The following is a 16984-nucleotide window of genomic DNA, read 5'->3' as shown; positions in this document are numbered from 1 at the left end:
TAGTAGTGTTAGACGATTAGCAGAATTAACGACACTTTCCTCCTCAAATTGTGTCGTTAGCAGGCTAAACAGCATGAAGCCTTTTAAATGAGGTAATTGCATTTTGCTAAGAAGGAAGTCTGTCTTTGAAACAGATGAAGAGCATGAAGCTGCGCGCGTTCTGTCGGGAGCGCTCGCAGCCGGCACGGGGGTGTGTGAGGGGCGGGGCCGCGGCTGCCCCGGGCGTGCCCTCCTGGCGCCGCTGAGCCTTTTAAAGGGGCCGTAAAAGATTGAGTGGGGCTGGGACCTGAGCCCGGTTTGTAACCGGGGCCTTCCACCGGTCCGCCCCGTTTCCCGCTGCAGAGGAAGCGGCGAGGCCGCCGCTCCCGGCGGATGTCCGGCCGCGGCCATGGCGCTGGCAGAAGCGGGAGCCCGCGGGCGGCTCCTGCGCTGGCCCCGCGTCCTGCTCTTCGGAGACTCCATCACTGAGGTAATGCTCCTGCCCGCGCCTGGCCCCGCAGTTCCCGTGCGGAGTTCCCAGGCCAGCCCGGCTCCCCGCACCGGGGCCGGCGGCCCAGCAGCCTGCCGGCGTTGGTCTGGGCTGCGGTGCCCAGCGGCGGGAAGGGGACGGTCCGGCTGCCCAGCCAGGAGCGCACTCGGGGCCCCGGTTATAGTCCCGGACCCGCCGTGAGGCTGCGCCGGGGCCTGCGGCCTGGTGGCGAACGTGGGATTCGGGGCCGCCTCACAGAAATTCTAGAGGCGCGAAGGTGAAGGGGTAGCTGGGATGTTGCGGTGTCAGGGGCATTTTCCATGCGGGGGCCCAGCGTGCTGCCCGTGCCGCCTGCAGGGACCTGTACCTGCCCTCCCGGTTCCTGGGGCAGCCCTGCTCCCCGTGTATCGCTCCCTGCTCCCCGTGTCTGGCTCACCCAGGCCGGACACAGCTCCTCACTGAGGTGGCTGCCCCTGGTGAACATCTCTGAGGCAGCAGCAGCTTTTTCGCGTTGATTTTGGGTCCCTGCCTTCTGCGGCATGGGTTGTGTGGTATGTCACGGAGCTGCTCTGATAAAAAACTAACCAGAGACCAGTTTTATCTTTAATGGGAGATCGGTGTCTAAGCCGACTCGCTGCGGAATTGTGGCAGAGAGGATGGTGCAGCAGTGGGAATAAGGTGAAGGAATTAGTTTTTCTGTTTCTGGAAGAGGTTGGTATTAAACTGAACTCTATGAAGAGGGAGGATTTTTGAGAGATGCTCTTCAGAATGAAAGGCTCTTAGAAATTAAGTAGAAAAATATTCCAAACACAGCAAACCCTCACTGACCAAGATGAAACTACAGTCCAACAGCAGTCAGTTTGGATTTTGAAGGGACCACGGGTCCATCCCTCCAGAGGTACCAGCGCTGTGTGGCCTCAGAGGCCAGCGGTGTGCCTGGGCAAAACCAGGAGTGTTTGACCTCAGAGGGACAGGGCAGGCAGGGAGGAGATGCACCAGCAGCAGTGCCCGAGGCCAGGCACAAAAGCTTTTCAGGTGGGAAGGTGCCAATGCTGGGGCTGAGCTCTGGGGAACAGCTCCTTCCAGTGAGGATCTAACCATTTTCCTTGTTTTCAGTACTCCTTCCAGGAACATGGCTGGGGGGCATACCTTGCTGAGAGACTGGTCAGGTAAGAGCTTACATTTCAGACATAAGTTCTAGCTTGCAGAAAGTCATGGAGCTTTTCTAAATGAAAACCAACAGTGGTTAATACTTAATACATGTTTATTTATTGACATTTATTTATTTAGTGAAGTGGAACTACCTTCTGGGCAGCGTGCCTAGAACTGGTGAAAATATTCATTGGGTGTTTCCACTCAAAGCTTGAGTGGAAATTAAAAATCCCTTAGTGATTGTCAAGATTGTTGTCCTGGTTCCGTGGTGTAACAGGAAAACAGTACATGTGCAGCCTGTGTGTGCACTTTCAAAGCATGATCCCATTGAAAACTCATGTGACATCTCATTTTTCCTGAGAGGGATGGAGGCAGATGGCCTGACAGAATGGGTCAAACCTTCCAAAGTTTTGGTGGGCAGAGAAGAGATGTTCTTTTTGATACATGTCTTTGTTTCAGAAAATGTGATGTTGTGAACCGTGGGATCTCGGGGTACAACACCAGATGGGCTAAGTTGATTCTTCCAAGACTGATCACTGAAAGTACTGGTGCTGACAGTATTGCTGCAGTTACTATTTTCTTTGGAGCTAATGACAGTGCTTTGAAAGGTAGAGTAGCTTGCTTTCTGTCTTCTTCTGTCCTGTGACCTGTTCTCTTAAAACAGTTTTACAGTTTAGCAGAATAGGCAGAACATTTCAGAATAGGCTTTTCCTGCTACTTCTCTAGGAACTGATTACTCTCTTTCCATTTATACGGAGATTTGTTTTCTGTCATTTGTATTTAAACCATGCAGTGCCTTCCATTTCCCTCCCTATCACCAAGTTTTAATACTAGAAAAACAAATGTCAGGGTGCTCAAGACTTAGTTGCCTAAAATTGGAGCTGGGCATCCAGTTGTTTCTTCTGTCTTTAAAGGAGACTGATGAGTTCTCAGCAGATCCTCAGGGCTGAGGAAAGGAGGGAAGGCAGCATTTGGATTCTCTTTCAGATGAGCATAGCAGGATGCAGAGTCTAATCAAAATGGTACCATCAGTACCTGAAGGACTGACTGTATGTCCATGGGACTTTCCAGAATTTTCTCTGCACCCAAGAATATTGGAAATCCTGGGTTTTGGTTCAGGCAAGGTTTGAGGTGATTATATTTTCTGATACTAAGATACAAAGTTGTGAGAAAAGCATCTTAAAAAACCCCAGCTGTTGTGTTTTTTTTTCCCTGTGCATTATTTGCCTGTTGGAAATGCTGTGTTTAAACTCTTGGTTTGCCTGCTTTGGGTAATGAGGAGCAGAATTTTCCTACCACAGCTCCCGAATCCGTGACTGGGGGGAGCTGCATGCTGGGTGTGAGTGTCCATGGCCATGTGAAAGTGCTGCAGTGCTGTGCAGGGATCCTGCAGGGAGCTCAGCCCCACTGATGCCTGTGCTCACCCCTGCAGAGCTGAACCCCAAGCAGCACGTTCCTCTGGAGGAGTACGCCGCCAACCTGAAGGGCATGGTGCAGTACCTGAAGTCAGTAGACATCACTGCAGACAAGATCATTTTGATAACACCCCCACCTCTTCAGGAATCAGCTTGGGAAAAGGCATGTCTTGCCAAAGGTAAAGGAGTGATGGGGATGGGTGGAATTCCTGCATTTTACCAGTGGAGTGTGAGTGACAGATCCCAGGTTGTCAGGTGGTTCCCTTCATGTGTGTGCCAGATTGCAGTCGTGTTTATGACTTGTTGGAAAAGAGCTGCTATTTTGCTGAACAACTTCTGGATAAGCTCATGGACTAACTACCAAGTAATTACAAGCATCTTTTCCAAAGTGTTGATTGATGTGTTAATGCATAGAACTGACAGAAGTGGCTGCCCTCTAAGAACATGGGGTTTGTCAGCATGTCCTAGGCAGATTCCATCGTGTCCCAGCAGCTTCCAGAATAATACAAATAATGGAAGAAACGTTGGCATTGTGGGCCTTAGAAAAGTTTTTACTGGGTACAGCAGATTTCATATCTGTTTGGATAAGCAGTAATATTCCAGCCAGGTTTATTTTAAGGTTAAAAAAACAATACCAGAGAATATCATATTCTAAGGATGCTAATAAAAGTGCCTGAAAAAGAAGAAGGAGGTAGTTAAATTATTTCCCATTATGTTATTTAAGCTAATTCTAAAATTAGAGACATAATAGCACCACTTACTCATGTTACTGAACTGGTGGAAATTGCCACAATCCCATTGACTCCAGCAGTGACAGATTTTAGTTCCTGAGAGCATGTGCTTTTTCCTGTTGGGACACCTTGTCCACTTCTTGCACATTTATAAAAAACTTCTGAGTTATGTCAGGTACAAATACATACTGAGCTGGTACCTTCGTGGCACAGGTTTCTATGATTTAAGTGGTGTTGCATATCCTGAGCCATGTTTTCAATCAAGGTAGTAAAACTTTGAAGATGACCCTAAGTTTAAACTGCATTAAATTAGACAACATTATTGTATGATTTTGCATGAGGAGGCTTTGATGTGATGTCATGTGAGCACACCTCAAATGCTGCTTATCTGGCTCCCAGCTGTCAAGGAGCACTTGTAATGTTAACCCATTTTCCTCTTAAAACTGTCCTTTTTATGGGGTAGGGATGGAGGAAACTTGAATTTACAGCATTGAATCTGCCAGCTTGTGTCTAAAAGAGAGTACTGTCTAGGGATGGAACAAAAGACAGGCTGATCTCAGACCATGGACCACAAATGAAGTGTTGTGGGCACAATAAGCAGCAATACCAGACCATCTGCCCTCCAGAATCAAGAACTTTTCTGCCTGTTTGTGGTTTTGTCAGATAGCAGAGCAAAGGAGAGATGGGAAGCAGGAGGATGGTGATGTTCACAGGAGCATTCATCCAGGTATGAAAAGTAGCAAGAGGGCTGCTGCAAGGAGCAGCTGCATGTGGAGTCAGACAAAAAGCAGAAGGCAACTTGTAAATACATTTCCATTTACTTAACTCTGTTTTACCTGCCTTAGCCAGGTGTATGAAGAGTTTAAATCTAAGCACTGCTTTCACCTGAAGCTTGCCAGAAGGTGAGAGCTGTGAGCAGCAGAATTACACTGTCTGCTTGTTGCTGTTGCTTCTCTCTCAAGCTGATGCATTTCTTCAAAAGAGACATTTTCAGGTGACTCAGAACCAAAGGGTGCCCTGAAAAAAGACCACACAAGCTGCAGCTTCCAGCCACTTACATTGCTGTGGATTTAGTTTGTGATTGGTTGTGGCTGCTGGTTTGACACCTGGTGTGTGCCGCAGCAGACTGAGATCGTGCTCATCGGTGCGGGTGCTGGATGTTGTCCCGTTTGTGCCTGGCAGGTGACAAACTGAACCGCTGCAATGCCACCACGGGGCAGTACGCCCAGGCCTGCGTCCAGGTGGCCAAGGAGTGCGGCACAGACGTGCTCGACCTCTGGAGCCTCATGCAGAAGAACCAGGTACGGTGGAATCAGGAATACCTGAAACTGCCCCGAGTTGTGAAATGCATCACTTAGCATAGAGGAACCGCTGGTGCTGCGTTATCACTGAAATGCTGCAAAATACATCCAAATTACACTTTAGGGAAGGAAGGAAATAATCCAGAGTGCTTCATAGTTGGCAATGAGAAATAAAGCTGTATGTAACCTGGCCATGGTGCTCGCTTAGCACATATCCTGAGTACATCATATCTAAATGGCCTTTTCCTTGAACTGGAGCCATGGAATAGGTTGGAAGGGGCCTCTGGAGGTTTCTTGTCCAACCCACTGTGCAGTGTTGGGCTAATTTCAAGGTCAGATCTGGCTGCACAAGGGTGTTGTTGATGCTTCTGACCAAATACCCAAACTCATCCATGGGAGACTGCAGACTTTTCCTGTGAGCAGATAACTCTAGTTTGGACCCTGAACATTTTCTCTGCTCTCCCTGATGCAGTTGACTTTTGATGGCATCACTTAATCCTATGATCTTTTACTGATAAATAGCAGCAATTTTGGCCATCAGAACATTCTCTTAACATTTTAACAAAAACAGTGAAAAATAAAACCAGTTTACCAGCTGGCTTTGAAGAATTACTAAAGGCACTTTGCAGCTAGCAAATCCACTAATACCTGGTTTTAACCTCACTTGTAGGATTTCTCCTCCTATTTGTCTGATGGCCTTCATTTATCAGCGAAAGGCAACAGCTTTGTAGCAGCTCAGCTTTGGTCACGCCTGGAAAACAAACTGTCTGCCCTTCCTTCTCTGCTTCCTTACTGGCGTGATGTGGACCACGCGAACCCCGAGGCCAGTCTGCTGTGACAGCCCTGCAGGGGGAGGCGGGGCAGCCACGCCAGGCAGAGCCGGCCCATTGTGCTGCAGACTGTGTTGTGTCCTCAGGGAACGCGGCACGGGGAGGCCCCAGCAACGCTCTGCTCTGTCCCCTGCTCTTGGGCTGTGGGAGAATAAAGGTGAGACCACTTGGGTGTGTCCTGAGCTGGTTTTTCTTCATGCTGCTGTTGCCAGGATAGCTGTGGGGATGAGTAGCTCTTTCCGTGGAGGACTCAGAGGAAAATGAGTCTCAGCTGTTCTGTGGCCAAGGGATAGAGGCTGCCCTGAGCAGTTCCTGGCCTTGCTGAGCTTTGGGGACTGCACTATGATTAATACCATCTCCTTGCTTTGAACACAGAGGAGCTTGTAGGAGGCAGTAGGGTGGAGTTTGCCAAGAGCCATTAGTATCAGTCCAAATTCATTTATTTGGATGTAATACAGCAGGAGCAGCAGTTCCCTAAGTTTTACTGTGGCTTTGGTATTGATAGAGAGTAGTTTAGAGCAGGGCTTTTAAAATTTAACTTACTGTGGAACCAGCAGCAGCTTCTTTATACCCAGCTGTTCTGTATAGACAAGTTTCAGAGCAGTACACGTTTTTGGGCAGTATAAAACTGGTGAAATATGACCTTGGAGAAACTACCAGAGGTCTGCATCTCTTCTTACAAAGCTGCATCCTATGTCATTTGCCATCAAGTTAAGATGATCTTTTAAGTGAGTTGTTAAAATAATTTTACAACTCATCTGATACGTAAATACTGCAGACTATGCAGGTTTTGGCCAAAAGAACACAAACTACAACACTATCTTTACAAACAAAAAAACCCCATTGTCTGCAACCTAAATGAAATTCAACAAGTATGGAAAAAAATTGTTTGGGAAATGATTGAGTAGCAAGCCAGATAGCAGCAAAAATGAGGATACATCTAATGTGCATAAAAATCAAATGGTGCATCACTGGAAATGTAACCCCTCCATAGTTCTGGGCTGTGTTAACAGTTCAGTTGACATGGAGCAGGTGTGCTTATTATGTGAGGGGTGAGAGAGTAATGAGAGGCTCTCATGCTGTCCTGCACTGTCAGTGCATTAGACTGCCTTTGCTTCATTTAATAATCAAGACAAGCTGGCCAAGACCTGTCAGCTACTATGTAACAGTGTTATAAACTGAACCATAAGTATTTTTCATGTGCCTGGGGCCAGAGCAGAAGCAAGTTTGATACATAAATATTTATGAGTATTAAACTGGACTATCCTTTCTGTAATAAATGCTTACAGTAAATACCGGCTGAACAGCAGAAAGGGTTCCTAGCGGGAAGCTGTGGATCTTCCTGCCTTAGATGTTACAAACAAACCATGCAAGTACTGCTTTCAGTTTCTGGACTACAGCTCAGGCTGGGGCATGGATTCAGTGATTTCCAAGGCCTGCTCCAAATCTCTGTTTCCACGCTGCCAGGCACCTGCCACTGCATGGTTTTCACCTGGGATGTAAAGACCTTTGTGCTGAGAACATGTTGTGCTCACAGATTTGGTAGCTGGACAGGCATTTGAGCACACTCCCATCCCTCAGGCATTTACTGTCACCATCTGAACTGATGACAATCTGCAGGACACATGGCATTCCAGCTCCAGCCCAGGCAGGGAGCAGGCAGCCCTCACAGTGCAGGTCTGCACCCTCATAGTCCAGGTCTGGCCTCTGCAGCTTCTGAGCTCAGAAAGGAGCAGTCAGAAATCCCAGCTCCTGCCTGGCTGCATGCCAGACTTTTAACCCAGGCTTTGACAACCAGAGAATGGAGATCTTTTATAAAAGGGCTGCATAGAAACAACTCTTGTTTAACTGACTTTTTTTAATATAAAAAGCTTTTATTTTATTGGGAATTAAATTAACTCCTCACATGTGTACTTTGCACTGAATCAAAAAAAGAAAACCTGAACAAAACACAAACAACCCCAAACAAAGTTCAAAACCAGCATATAAAACATAATGGCTAGTCAGATAGGAATACCATAAGGCACACATTCAAGTAACTAGTGTAACAAGTATCCTTGGGTGTGAGGAGAGGGAGCACTCACACAACTCTGCAGCACAGGTCCTGTTCCTCTCCCTCAGGTTTAAAAACATGGGCCCACCACAGCCCCACATCCCTGTGTCTGAGTCCCGGCTTGGAAGAGTTAAATGGTTCTGCCTTTGGCCATGTTCTGTCAGTTTAATCAACAGATTATTGTGGGAGAAAACAGCTGCAGAATGAAGGTGCTGCTGTACTACCAGGCCAGTTGCTCTGTGACTCTGCTGTGTCAGTCCCCCTGCTACTAGGCTAAAACAATGCTCGTGTGCCAGTCTGAGCTCACCTGACAGATCTCCAGGTGTACAGAAGACACCATCCAATTATCAGCTTTTTACATCATGTTTTACTACCTGTGTGAGTATCTGTATTCACAAAATCTCCTCCTTATACTTACCCTGCAAGTTTTAACAAAGGTTTATTTCTTTATTAAATTCACAACTGTTTTTAAACAAATGCCTCCCCTGCACTAGAGTATTTTTTTCCTGTCATTCATGCAGTAGGAGCTTCCAAAGGCCACAGAGACCACAGAAAACTGAGCTCAGCAATTTGAAAATTTTAACAATAGTGTTGCCTATTTTAAAATATCTTTTGGAGAAACATTTCTGTACCAAAACTGCTGTAAACAGCATCTGCATGAATGATTTCTTCCTTTACGCTTCTTTCTCCAAGCAGACACCTGCAGCACACAAACCTCAGTGCAGAGAGGGAAGCTCCCAACAAAAGCCACCAAGACAAGACTGCAACCTAAATGAAATTCATCCTCACCACTGAGGCAGAAGAGATTCATGCTAGAGGAGCATTTCTCATGCACTGTGTACAGTGTAACAGCCTCTGGGATCCTTTGATTTATGCAGAAGCTGGGCATTTTAAGTTTCTTTATTCTGAATGCTGCGAGACTCTATTTTTACCTGTTTCATTACTCTTTCTGTTCTCAAGGCATTTGCTCAGGCTTTTGGTTACATGTACCTTAAACTGCTAAATTATCTACTCTATTATGGGACATACTGCAGAGTTCATTTTGGTTTTAAAAGCCCCTTAATTTTATCTATCAGTGCTGTCAGACTACAAAATATTAAATTATAAAAAAAGGCCGATATACACAATCCAATATCCATCAGGACATTTGGTTTTGCACCACAGGTCGAAGGAAATGTTAAAGGTCAAGGAAGTAGAAAAACAAATCCAAAAAGCTTCAAAAACAAGCCAGTTCTAGTTTGGATTTTCCTTTGTAAAAGATATAATGCTCTAATAAATGTAGTTTAAGGAAGGTCATACACATGACCAGCATCTGCAGTAGGTCACTTCCTTATTCTCCCACTCCCTCACAAAAATATATATACATATATTTATATTTATAGAAATGAAATGGTTTCAGATCCTTGTTTTGCAGACGGAGTCACACCCTGAGAAGGCAGCGGGACACTAGCACTCAGTTTCTTTGCTGTCCACGCGGTTCTGGCGCTGCAGTTTGAAGGAAGAGGCTTTCTCGCTCCTGATGACGGGGTGCTCTGTCAAGTCCTCGAAGGATTTGGCCGCAGAGCTGCTGTTTGGGAAGGGGTCCTTCTCGAAGGCGTCCTCGTCGATGTGCGAGTCGGTGCTGGGGTCCTCCTGGATGGTGTCCATGCGCTGGTGCTCCTGCTTGGGCGGAGCAGGCGCGGCGGGCGCTGGCGCCAGCGGCTGCAGCGGCTGGTGGCGGCTGGCGGCCGGCGCCGCGGGGAACGGCTTGATGATGCGCACGGAGGCCGAGTCCAGGCTGCTGAGCATCTCCACGTTCTGCAAGACACAAGGGGCCGCGTTACCGGCAAAGCAACCGGCACCTAGCCCAGGCTTGGGTTTCTGCAGCGTTTCTCAGTTCTGAGGAGCAGCTGCACTCCTGTGAGAACAGCCTAAAGGCTGCCATGTCCTCTGTGCCACTCCCTAAAGGCAGAAACGCTTTTCTGTCTCTGCTTCCTCCTCCTCTGTGTAAAGCACCACAGGTGACAGCCCCACTGGGAAGAGCTGATGAGTCAGCCCTTCCTTCTGGCCCCAAACTGCTTTGGCAAAGCCTAGCACTGGGTCAAACCACACAACACAGAGCTCAGTGTAGGGAAACAGTCCAAGGTACAGCTTATTCCAGTCCTCCAACTTGGAGAGTTCATGGTTTCATGTACAAGAAATGCACTGAACATAGGGTCAAACACTGCAGGGATCAGTGTCATCATAACTCAACCCAGATTAAGTTCAAGTCCATTGATGTCTGCAACTATTTCAGCATGGTTTGGAAAATATCCAGATATCTCTAAGCATAAGAATTCCCCAAGGACCTCAGCAAATGCTAATACTGGGAAGGAGATATTTACCTGCTACCGTTTCCCAACTCTCCATCCTCACAGGTTCAAAAGACATAAAATCTGTTTATTAAACTGTTGCTGGTGCAAGGAGGCCATTGGCTATTCCTGTGCTCTCTCTCCTGCCTCTGGGATTTTCTCAATTGAATGCAGGTAAGAAGCACTAAGATAACTTTTCTCATGTCACAGCTATGGGGCACTCAAACTAAGATCACCCTCAGTTCTGTCACAGTAGATGCCAGAGGCACTCTGCCTCAGTAGTCTCTGACTTCAGTATGCTTCTTCCAATGGTTGCACAAGGAAGAGCTCCACAAGGCTTTTTTTCTCTTCCCCTAACAGAACAACTTTTCCTTAACTGAATATTTTAGTTCCTAATAGGAACTGGATTGTCAAAGCACAGGAAAGGATACCCAAACCTCTATGCCAGAAGGTGCCCCGTGCTGGACTATAATTAAAATTTATCTTGGCACTATTTTGCTCTTCCCCTCTCCCAGCTCATTATCTGCAAGCTGAGAAGTGCTGCTGATGTGACTCTTGAGCAACTGGAAAGCTGTAGCACATCTGGCTGCTAGAAGCCACCTCCTGCAAACAGCCATTCTGCAGCAAAGACACTGCATTTTGCAGAGATTTTTGAGCCTCATGCTTCAATGACTCCGCTTGGCTGGGAGCTCGCAGCCTGTGGCTGGTGCTGCTCAGGGAGATGCTGGACGCAGGTGAAGCCATGCTCTGCAGAGCAGAGTGTTCCTGCCCTCTCTGCTGCACCACAGGGGCTCTGCCAACAAGGCCCAGCTCTTGCAGGAAGGAAGGATCAGACCTTGCCATGCTGCAGTGCTTGGGAAGAGTGAACAGAGGCTTGTTCAGAAACCAGCTTCCCCTCTCATGGCTTCACCCCTCTGCAGCATGGAGCTCTGGGGCTCTCTCTCACTACTCTTTTGGAAAATATTCTGCAGACACCAGAGGTTCAGGTTTTCCAATATACATGGGACAGCATTCTGCCAATTCAGACATAGACAGCAACTTACACTGGGGCAAAACAGGGACTTTGTGTTCTCCTCATACTGCTTGTCCAATTTCTTGTCCTATTGAAAAACACACAACAAAGTAAGAAAGTTAATTTCCCTATGGCCAAGACACCTTTCTCCTGCAAGGACTCAGCATGGGGTCCCCTGCTTCCCATGGCTTCCCATTGATCCCAGGAGTGCTTGTGGGCACAGCACCCCTTTGCTCTGCCCCACACTGATGTTGGCAGCACACCACATGCCCACACTCCCAGTGGCCATGGCTCACTGACTCTACCCATCCACCCAAAATCACTTCCCACTCTGGGTTTTCTCTCAAAATGTGGTTGTCTTTTCTTCACAGGGCTTTAGAAGACTTTGTTTTTAATGATAAAAATACTAAAATTATACTTGGGTGGAACTCAGAAGGCAGAGAAAGAAAATCTGCCTGGGAAAGAATGGGAAAGGCTCCAGGGAATAGTCATGGGAGCACTGGGTCTGCCAGGCCTGGCAGAGTTTAGCAATAGTTTTGCCTACTGAAGGAGCAGTAAAAGCCTTACATATGCTGGATTTCCCCCCAGGGTTTGCTAAAAACTTCCCATCACTTCTCCCACAGCCATCTGCCACTTCACATATGAAGGGTGTTCTCACAGCAAAACCCAACCGAGCAGTTATCCCAAAGACAGCTTACTCACCACACAGTGCACAAGGATGCTGAGAGGAATCCAGAACAGTAAGGAGAAGACAAGCACAGAGCCCACTATATTATCTGCTAGGAACTTCCCTGTGGAACCAAGTTCAAATCTGTCAGTCACCCACAAAATACTCTTTGAACACACACATCTATCCCCCCTTCTGCAGCCACTGCTCAGGCAACTGAAGCCTAGAATTGCTTAGAGAAGCACAGGCTGCCTACTTTGAGGTAGGCAAAGATAAAATTACACAATTTAAAAAAATTGTATCCAGTACGTTAACAGTACCAGGTTTTACTCTGTTCTCTGAAGGGAAACGCTGTGAGGCTGTAACATTGAACCTGGGTTGTTTTGGACCAGCCTATGCTGAGCCAGTGCCCCTCTCACACAAAACACACTGCAAGTCCCTCACCACATTCTGATGTAACAGCCACGTGATCTCTACCTGCCTCCACCAACAAAATATTTGGATGCCAAAGATTCAAAAACTGCCTCCATCCAAGCAGGCTAAATAGCTTTATCAGTTAGCTAAGAAACAATTTTTTGTCCCTAAAACTTGGGATTGCAAGCTGCAGCTCAGGTAATTGCACTGTGCAGGCACAGTGGTGCCATGAGCACACCCAGTTAGGGCTCAGGACACAGCACCAGCTTAAGCAGGGTTTTGTCTGCTGCCAGTAACAGCGAGACACTGGGGGTGACACCTGGGCTGAGGTGACACCTGCTTGGCTTGCACAGCTGGGATGAAGACCAAGGGGGCCCACTCAGTCACAGGGAGTGACTCAGCACAGGCACAGCTTGAGGTGTGTGACCTCTGGCTTTCTTAAATGTGTTCCCCTCCCTTTCTGTTGACATTTCAGTCCCACTGAGAGGCCCACTTTATACCCTGCTGAATCTAGCTGGCCTCTAAAGAGACTGATTGTTATTTGCTTTTCTCTAATTGACCTAGTTCCTGGTATTCAGACAAGAAGCTATCATCCCTTTCACAAGCTTGGAAGATGCCTATTAAAAAATGGAGTACAAAAATGCAAAACAATCTCCCATCCTTTCAGCTTTGAAAGGTGAGATCAGTAGTCTCAAACTTCAGGCAAAAATACTCTTTGATATATCACAAGCACAGCTACCCTTGCACATGGTGAATAAATCCAGCCAGTTAACTCCCTCTGAGCCTTTAGAGGTTCATGTCATGAACTCAAAAATCCCCAAAGGATATGGTTATTTGTCTTACCAAAAGTATTGATGCTGAGTTGGTCTATGAAATCCCAAAACCGTTCAATCACATCCTGGACTTGCTTCTCGCATTTGCCCTACAAAAGTAACAAATTCATTTTCTACCACCCAAGTATTAAGTACTGCCTTCTTGGAGAGGGAGGGACAATGATAGTAATGAAATGAGAACTACAGACATAGCATGGCTTAATCTACATTCTGAATACAGAATTACACTCATGCCCAATAGCAGCAATCCATTTTTACTGCCTTTATTTTTATCAAGCCAGTTTCACTTGAATTGTGGTCTGAAACAGATCATTTTTGTTTGAAATGTACAAAATTCCCTCCAACTTTGGCCCATGTTAGGGGACATAAAACTTATGTTTCAGTAGAGATTTAAACACTGGAAGCCTCAGTTCCCATTATCCAAAAAGAAAGCTGCAGCTCTCAGGAGCCCAAGGTTACAGACAAACTCACTCCCAGATTTGGCTGTGCTGGTTTAACACAGCAGAACCTTGATCTTCCAGTTCTGCCAGCAGAAGAACTGGGGTCTGCAGGTATCTGTACAGCTGAACCACGGAAAAGGCCACGGAATGCCAACAACCCACCAGTGTCCCTGCCACTGGCTCACTGCCCCTTTCAGGTACTGCTGGCTGGATTTCCATGTGATTGCTCCCTGACCTGAATTATTGGAATAAAAACTGATTGAGCTAACAGGAACAATGGGAGTGCAAACCCAATTGAGCTTGGGCAGCGCTCGGTCCCCTCCTTTGTGCAGGGTGCCAGGCTGCTGAGCTGAGCAGGGTCCCTGGCTGGGCTGTGGGGAGCAGCAGAGGGGACAATGAGCAGCTCCAGAGGGTGACAGCTTCCCCTTGCGTGGGCGTCTGCAGAACTCCAACACCCACAGCCTCCAACAGCCTTTAGTATTTAGCCCATGAAGAGGTACTTAAAACCCATGACCCTGCCCAAGCTTTGGCTGCTCCTCCCCAAGGAGTCAGAGGCGAGCAGGGCAGAGCTGGGCACACTTACATTTGTGTCACAGAAGCCCACGGTGCAAGGCTTGCCCTTGCGCAGGAACAGGAACTGGTCGTTGGCATCCACGTACGGCGTGCACCTGTCGTGCTCGTCCCGGCAGCACACCTTGCAGGAGTTATCTGTCTCTGAAACGGAGCAGCAAACTCATGCCTTGGGAGCACAAAGAGCCACCTGCAAGCCACTACCCTGTGTGTCTCCTGGCTGAGCACAGTCCTGGCCAGCTGCCCCACAGGGAAAGCAGGGCCAAGCCACCCAATTCTGGGCACTCTGACATCAAGCCTAAAACTCAATCACATGCCCTGTGCAATATATTAAGGGGTACAGTGGGACCAAGTTCTCCAAGCTGATACCCCAACACTGCACAAATCCACAGGCCAATGAAGAGGTTCTAAGCACATCCAAAAAGATAGATTTAAATATTTCTTGGGCTCTGAGTCCTCTAGGTACCTGTCTCCTCAGCTATACCCTCCATCTCAAATGGTGGGGCTCACGGCAGTTCCTTGTGTTGCCCCCGTGAAGTTTTCATCCTACTCCCAAGCTGCTTTCCCACATTTAGGGGATAAAGTGGACAGCAAAGGAGCAAGAAAAGGCACTGGCAGAAGTGTATAGCAGGCAAGTTAGCAGGGGAATTAAGTTGGGCATTCTATATTCTCAAGACACTTTAATCTCTCTGAAATCTTTCTTTAACCCCCTGCTGGAGGCCACCACTCCTCTGTCAGATGCTGGATCCAGAGGTTGGTTGGAATCTCCTTACAATCCCTTCTTGTCCATCTGTGGTAGGGCTGGAAGGCAGCAGAGTGTCCTCTCCTTTAGCTGGAGCGTCAGAGCCTAAGTCTCATCTTAATGTCTTCAACCCAACCACCAGAGGACAGAGGACATTCACATTCCCTTTTTAAACAGAGAACAGCTGACAAAACCCAACAGTCTAAACTTTTCCAGAAACCACAAACGCAGCCCACAGTGAAGCCAGCACTCTCCAAGGAGCAGGGCTGAAACACAAACTCCAGCCCCAGCCCATTGCAGTGGCACGCACCGTTGCAGGCGCACGAGCGCAGGTTCCGCTCCCTCTCGCAGAAGGGGACGCACTCGCCGTCCTTGCACTTGCCCATGTCCACGCACACGGTGTCATCCGGAGCGTTCCCCGGGGGGGGACACTCGCTGCTGTTCCCTGCAGATGGAAGTCAGCACAGTGGGAGGGCTGTGTTAGAGCAAAGGGCAGAGAATCTACGTGTGCAGAAGAAAGAAGGAAAATAATGGAAATACAGACTTATCCCAGGAAAAGCCCAATAATAGCTTGTTCTTGGCTTTCAGCTGCAGGCTGCCTGCCAGCTGCTCTAAGAGGCTGCAGAAGCTCTGGAAGCTTTCAGCAGCTCGGGGGCATTGTGGCATTGGCAACCAAGCAGTAGGCGCAGACCCTGGAGCCCCCCTCAGCAAAGCACACGCTGACTGTACTCCCTGCCTCCAAGAAAAACTATGAGGAGGAAGTAAAACAAGTGGGGAAGTGAAGAAAAGCTGCAGTAATTCCACCTTTTCTATGCAAAATTCATTCTTGTTTCCCCCCAGGGACACACTCTGTTTTGCTTTTTTTTTTCCTTTCTTTTAAGGGAAAGAAACAAATTTTTTAAAAACAATGTTTTTTATGTTCTTCTGGGCAATAAATCACAAAGTGATTCTTGAACTACAATGAAACTCATTATAGGAGCATACTGTGATGCTTAACTGGTCTCTAAAATTGCATGTACCGGATGACTGAAGGGCACTAGACTGAAAGTGGGCAGAACAGGACACTGAGCCTGAAGCACTTGGCTAGCTGACATACAGGGGACAGAACCACATCCTACCAGTGCAAAAAGACTCTCCTTTGCAAGTGGCATTTATGGCTTCCTGGCATTTCTTTTGTGCACTTTCAAACTGGCAGCCTTTACAGCAAGGACTGTTTCGGTCACTGGGGAAAGATCAAAATGAAAGAAATAAATATTAACCAATTTTTAAAAAATAAGTACAAGTGTGACAAAGCCAGAGAAAAAAAGATGTTTAGGAAATAAAAAGCTACTTCTTGGAGACTGACTCATTGATTCAACCTTTGTCTTCTCTGCCCCCCTCCTACAATCACCTTTCTACGCACATAGTCACTCGTCATGTACTGAAGGCCAAATCACATAGAAAGTACAATATATTGAGAGACAACAGAGGGACCCTTGTATTTATTCAAGGCACTTGGATCAACCTCTGGTAACCTGCTGTGCAACTTAGGACAAGATCTTTCACTCTTTCCTTCCCCAAACATTTCTCCCCCTTGTGTTTGTCCCGAGGGTTTCCTACTTCGTATTCTGCATTGTCTTTACTTTCATTTTCTCACCTAATACATGAAGGCCCTTAGTACAAAAACACTCATTAAAATGTGTGGATTTTCTTGCTAAACAACAGGAATTGCACAAGCTCTCTAATGTTACATGGTGTAGAGCTGAACTATGAAAAAAAAAGATTGGGCACTGCATTGCAACAAGGCCATGAACATCCCAAAAAGCAACAACAGAAAGAGGAGTCACTTAGTGCAGTCACTGTGTTGTCTGCTCAAACACATTTTGCAGCATTCTGGAATTACCAGCATGTACCAGTGTAAAAAGCCTCCTTCCAACACAAACAAAACTTGTATTTGCACAGAAAGTGTGCACAGGAAATTTTTTTATGCTTTTTGATTGCCTAAGTTTGCCTAATAATAATGGTAGTAATAACAATGACAGCACA

The 16984-nt window shown here is 47.1% G+C and overlaps 2 protein-coding genes across 2 annotated transcripts in view; one reads left to right on the top strand and one right to left on the bottom strand.

Annotated features, from left to right (window-relative positions):
• The first annotated feature begins 152 nt into the window (after positions 1-152).
• On the top strand, positions 153-15400 carry IAH1 (isoamyl acetate hydrolyzing esterase 1 (putative)). Its single transcript, XM_005487211.4, has 6 exons — positions 153-469; positions 1586-1638; positions 2081-2229; positions 3054-3215; positions 4950-5068; positions 5739-15400. The coding sequence occupies exons 1-6, from the start codon at positions 389-391 to the stop codon at positions 5904-5906; spliced, it is 732 nt and encodes a 243-aa protein (XP_005487268.2). The 5' UTR covers positions 153-388; the 3' UTR covers positions 5907-15400.
• Positions 7737-16984, bottom strand: part of ADAM17 (ADAM metallopeptidase domain 17) — a 34398-nt gene continuing 25150 nt past the window's right edge. The window contains exons 13-19 of the mRNA XM_005487210.4: positions 16078-16181; positions 15270-15404; positions 14231-14361; positions 13218-13296; positions 11996-12084; positions 11325-11381; positions 7737-9748 (exon numbers count right to left, since the gene is read on the bottom strand). Of these exons, the coding sequence (XP_005487267.1) occupies positions 9398-9748; positions 11325-11381; positions 11996-12084; positions 13218-13296; positions 14231-14361; positions 15270-15404; positions 16078-16181 (946 nt within the window). The 3' untranslated portion in view covers positions 7737-9397. The remainder of the gene's footprint in view (positions 9749-11324; positions 11382-11995; positions 12085-13217; positions 13297-14230; positions 14362-15269; positions 15405-16077; positions 16182-16984) is intronic.

This window comes from Zonotrichia albicollis, chromosome 3, assembly GCF_047830755.1.
Source record: "Zonotrichia albicollis isolate bZonAlb1 chromosome 3, bZonAlb1.hap1, whole genome shotgun sequence".
Lineage (NCBI taxonomy): Eukaryota > Metazoa > Chordata > Aves > Passeriformes > Passerellidae > Zonotrichia > Zonotrichia albicollis.
Note: the sequence above shows the minus strand (reverse complement) of the source record. Positions and strands in the feature narration are given on the sequence as shown.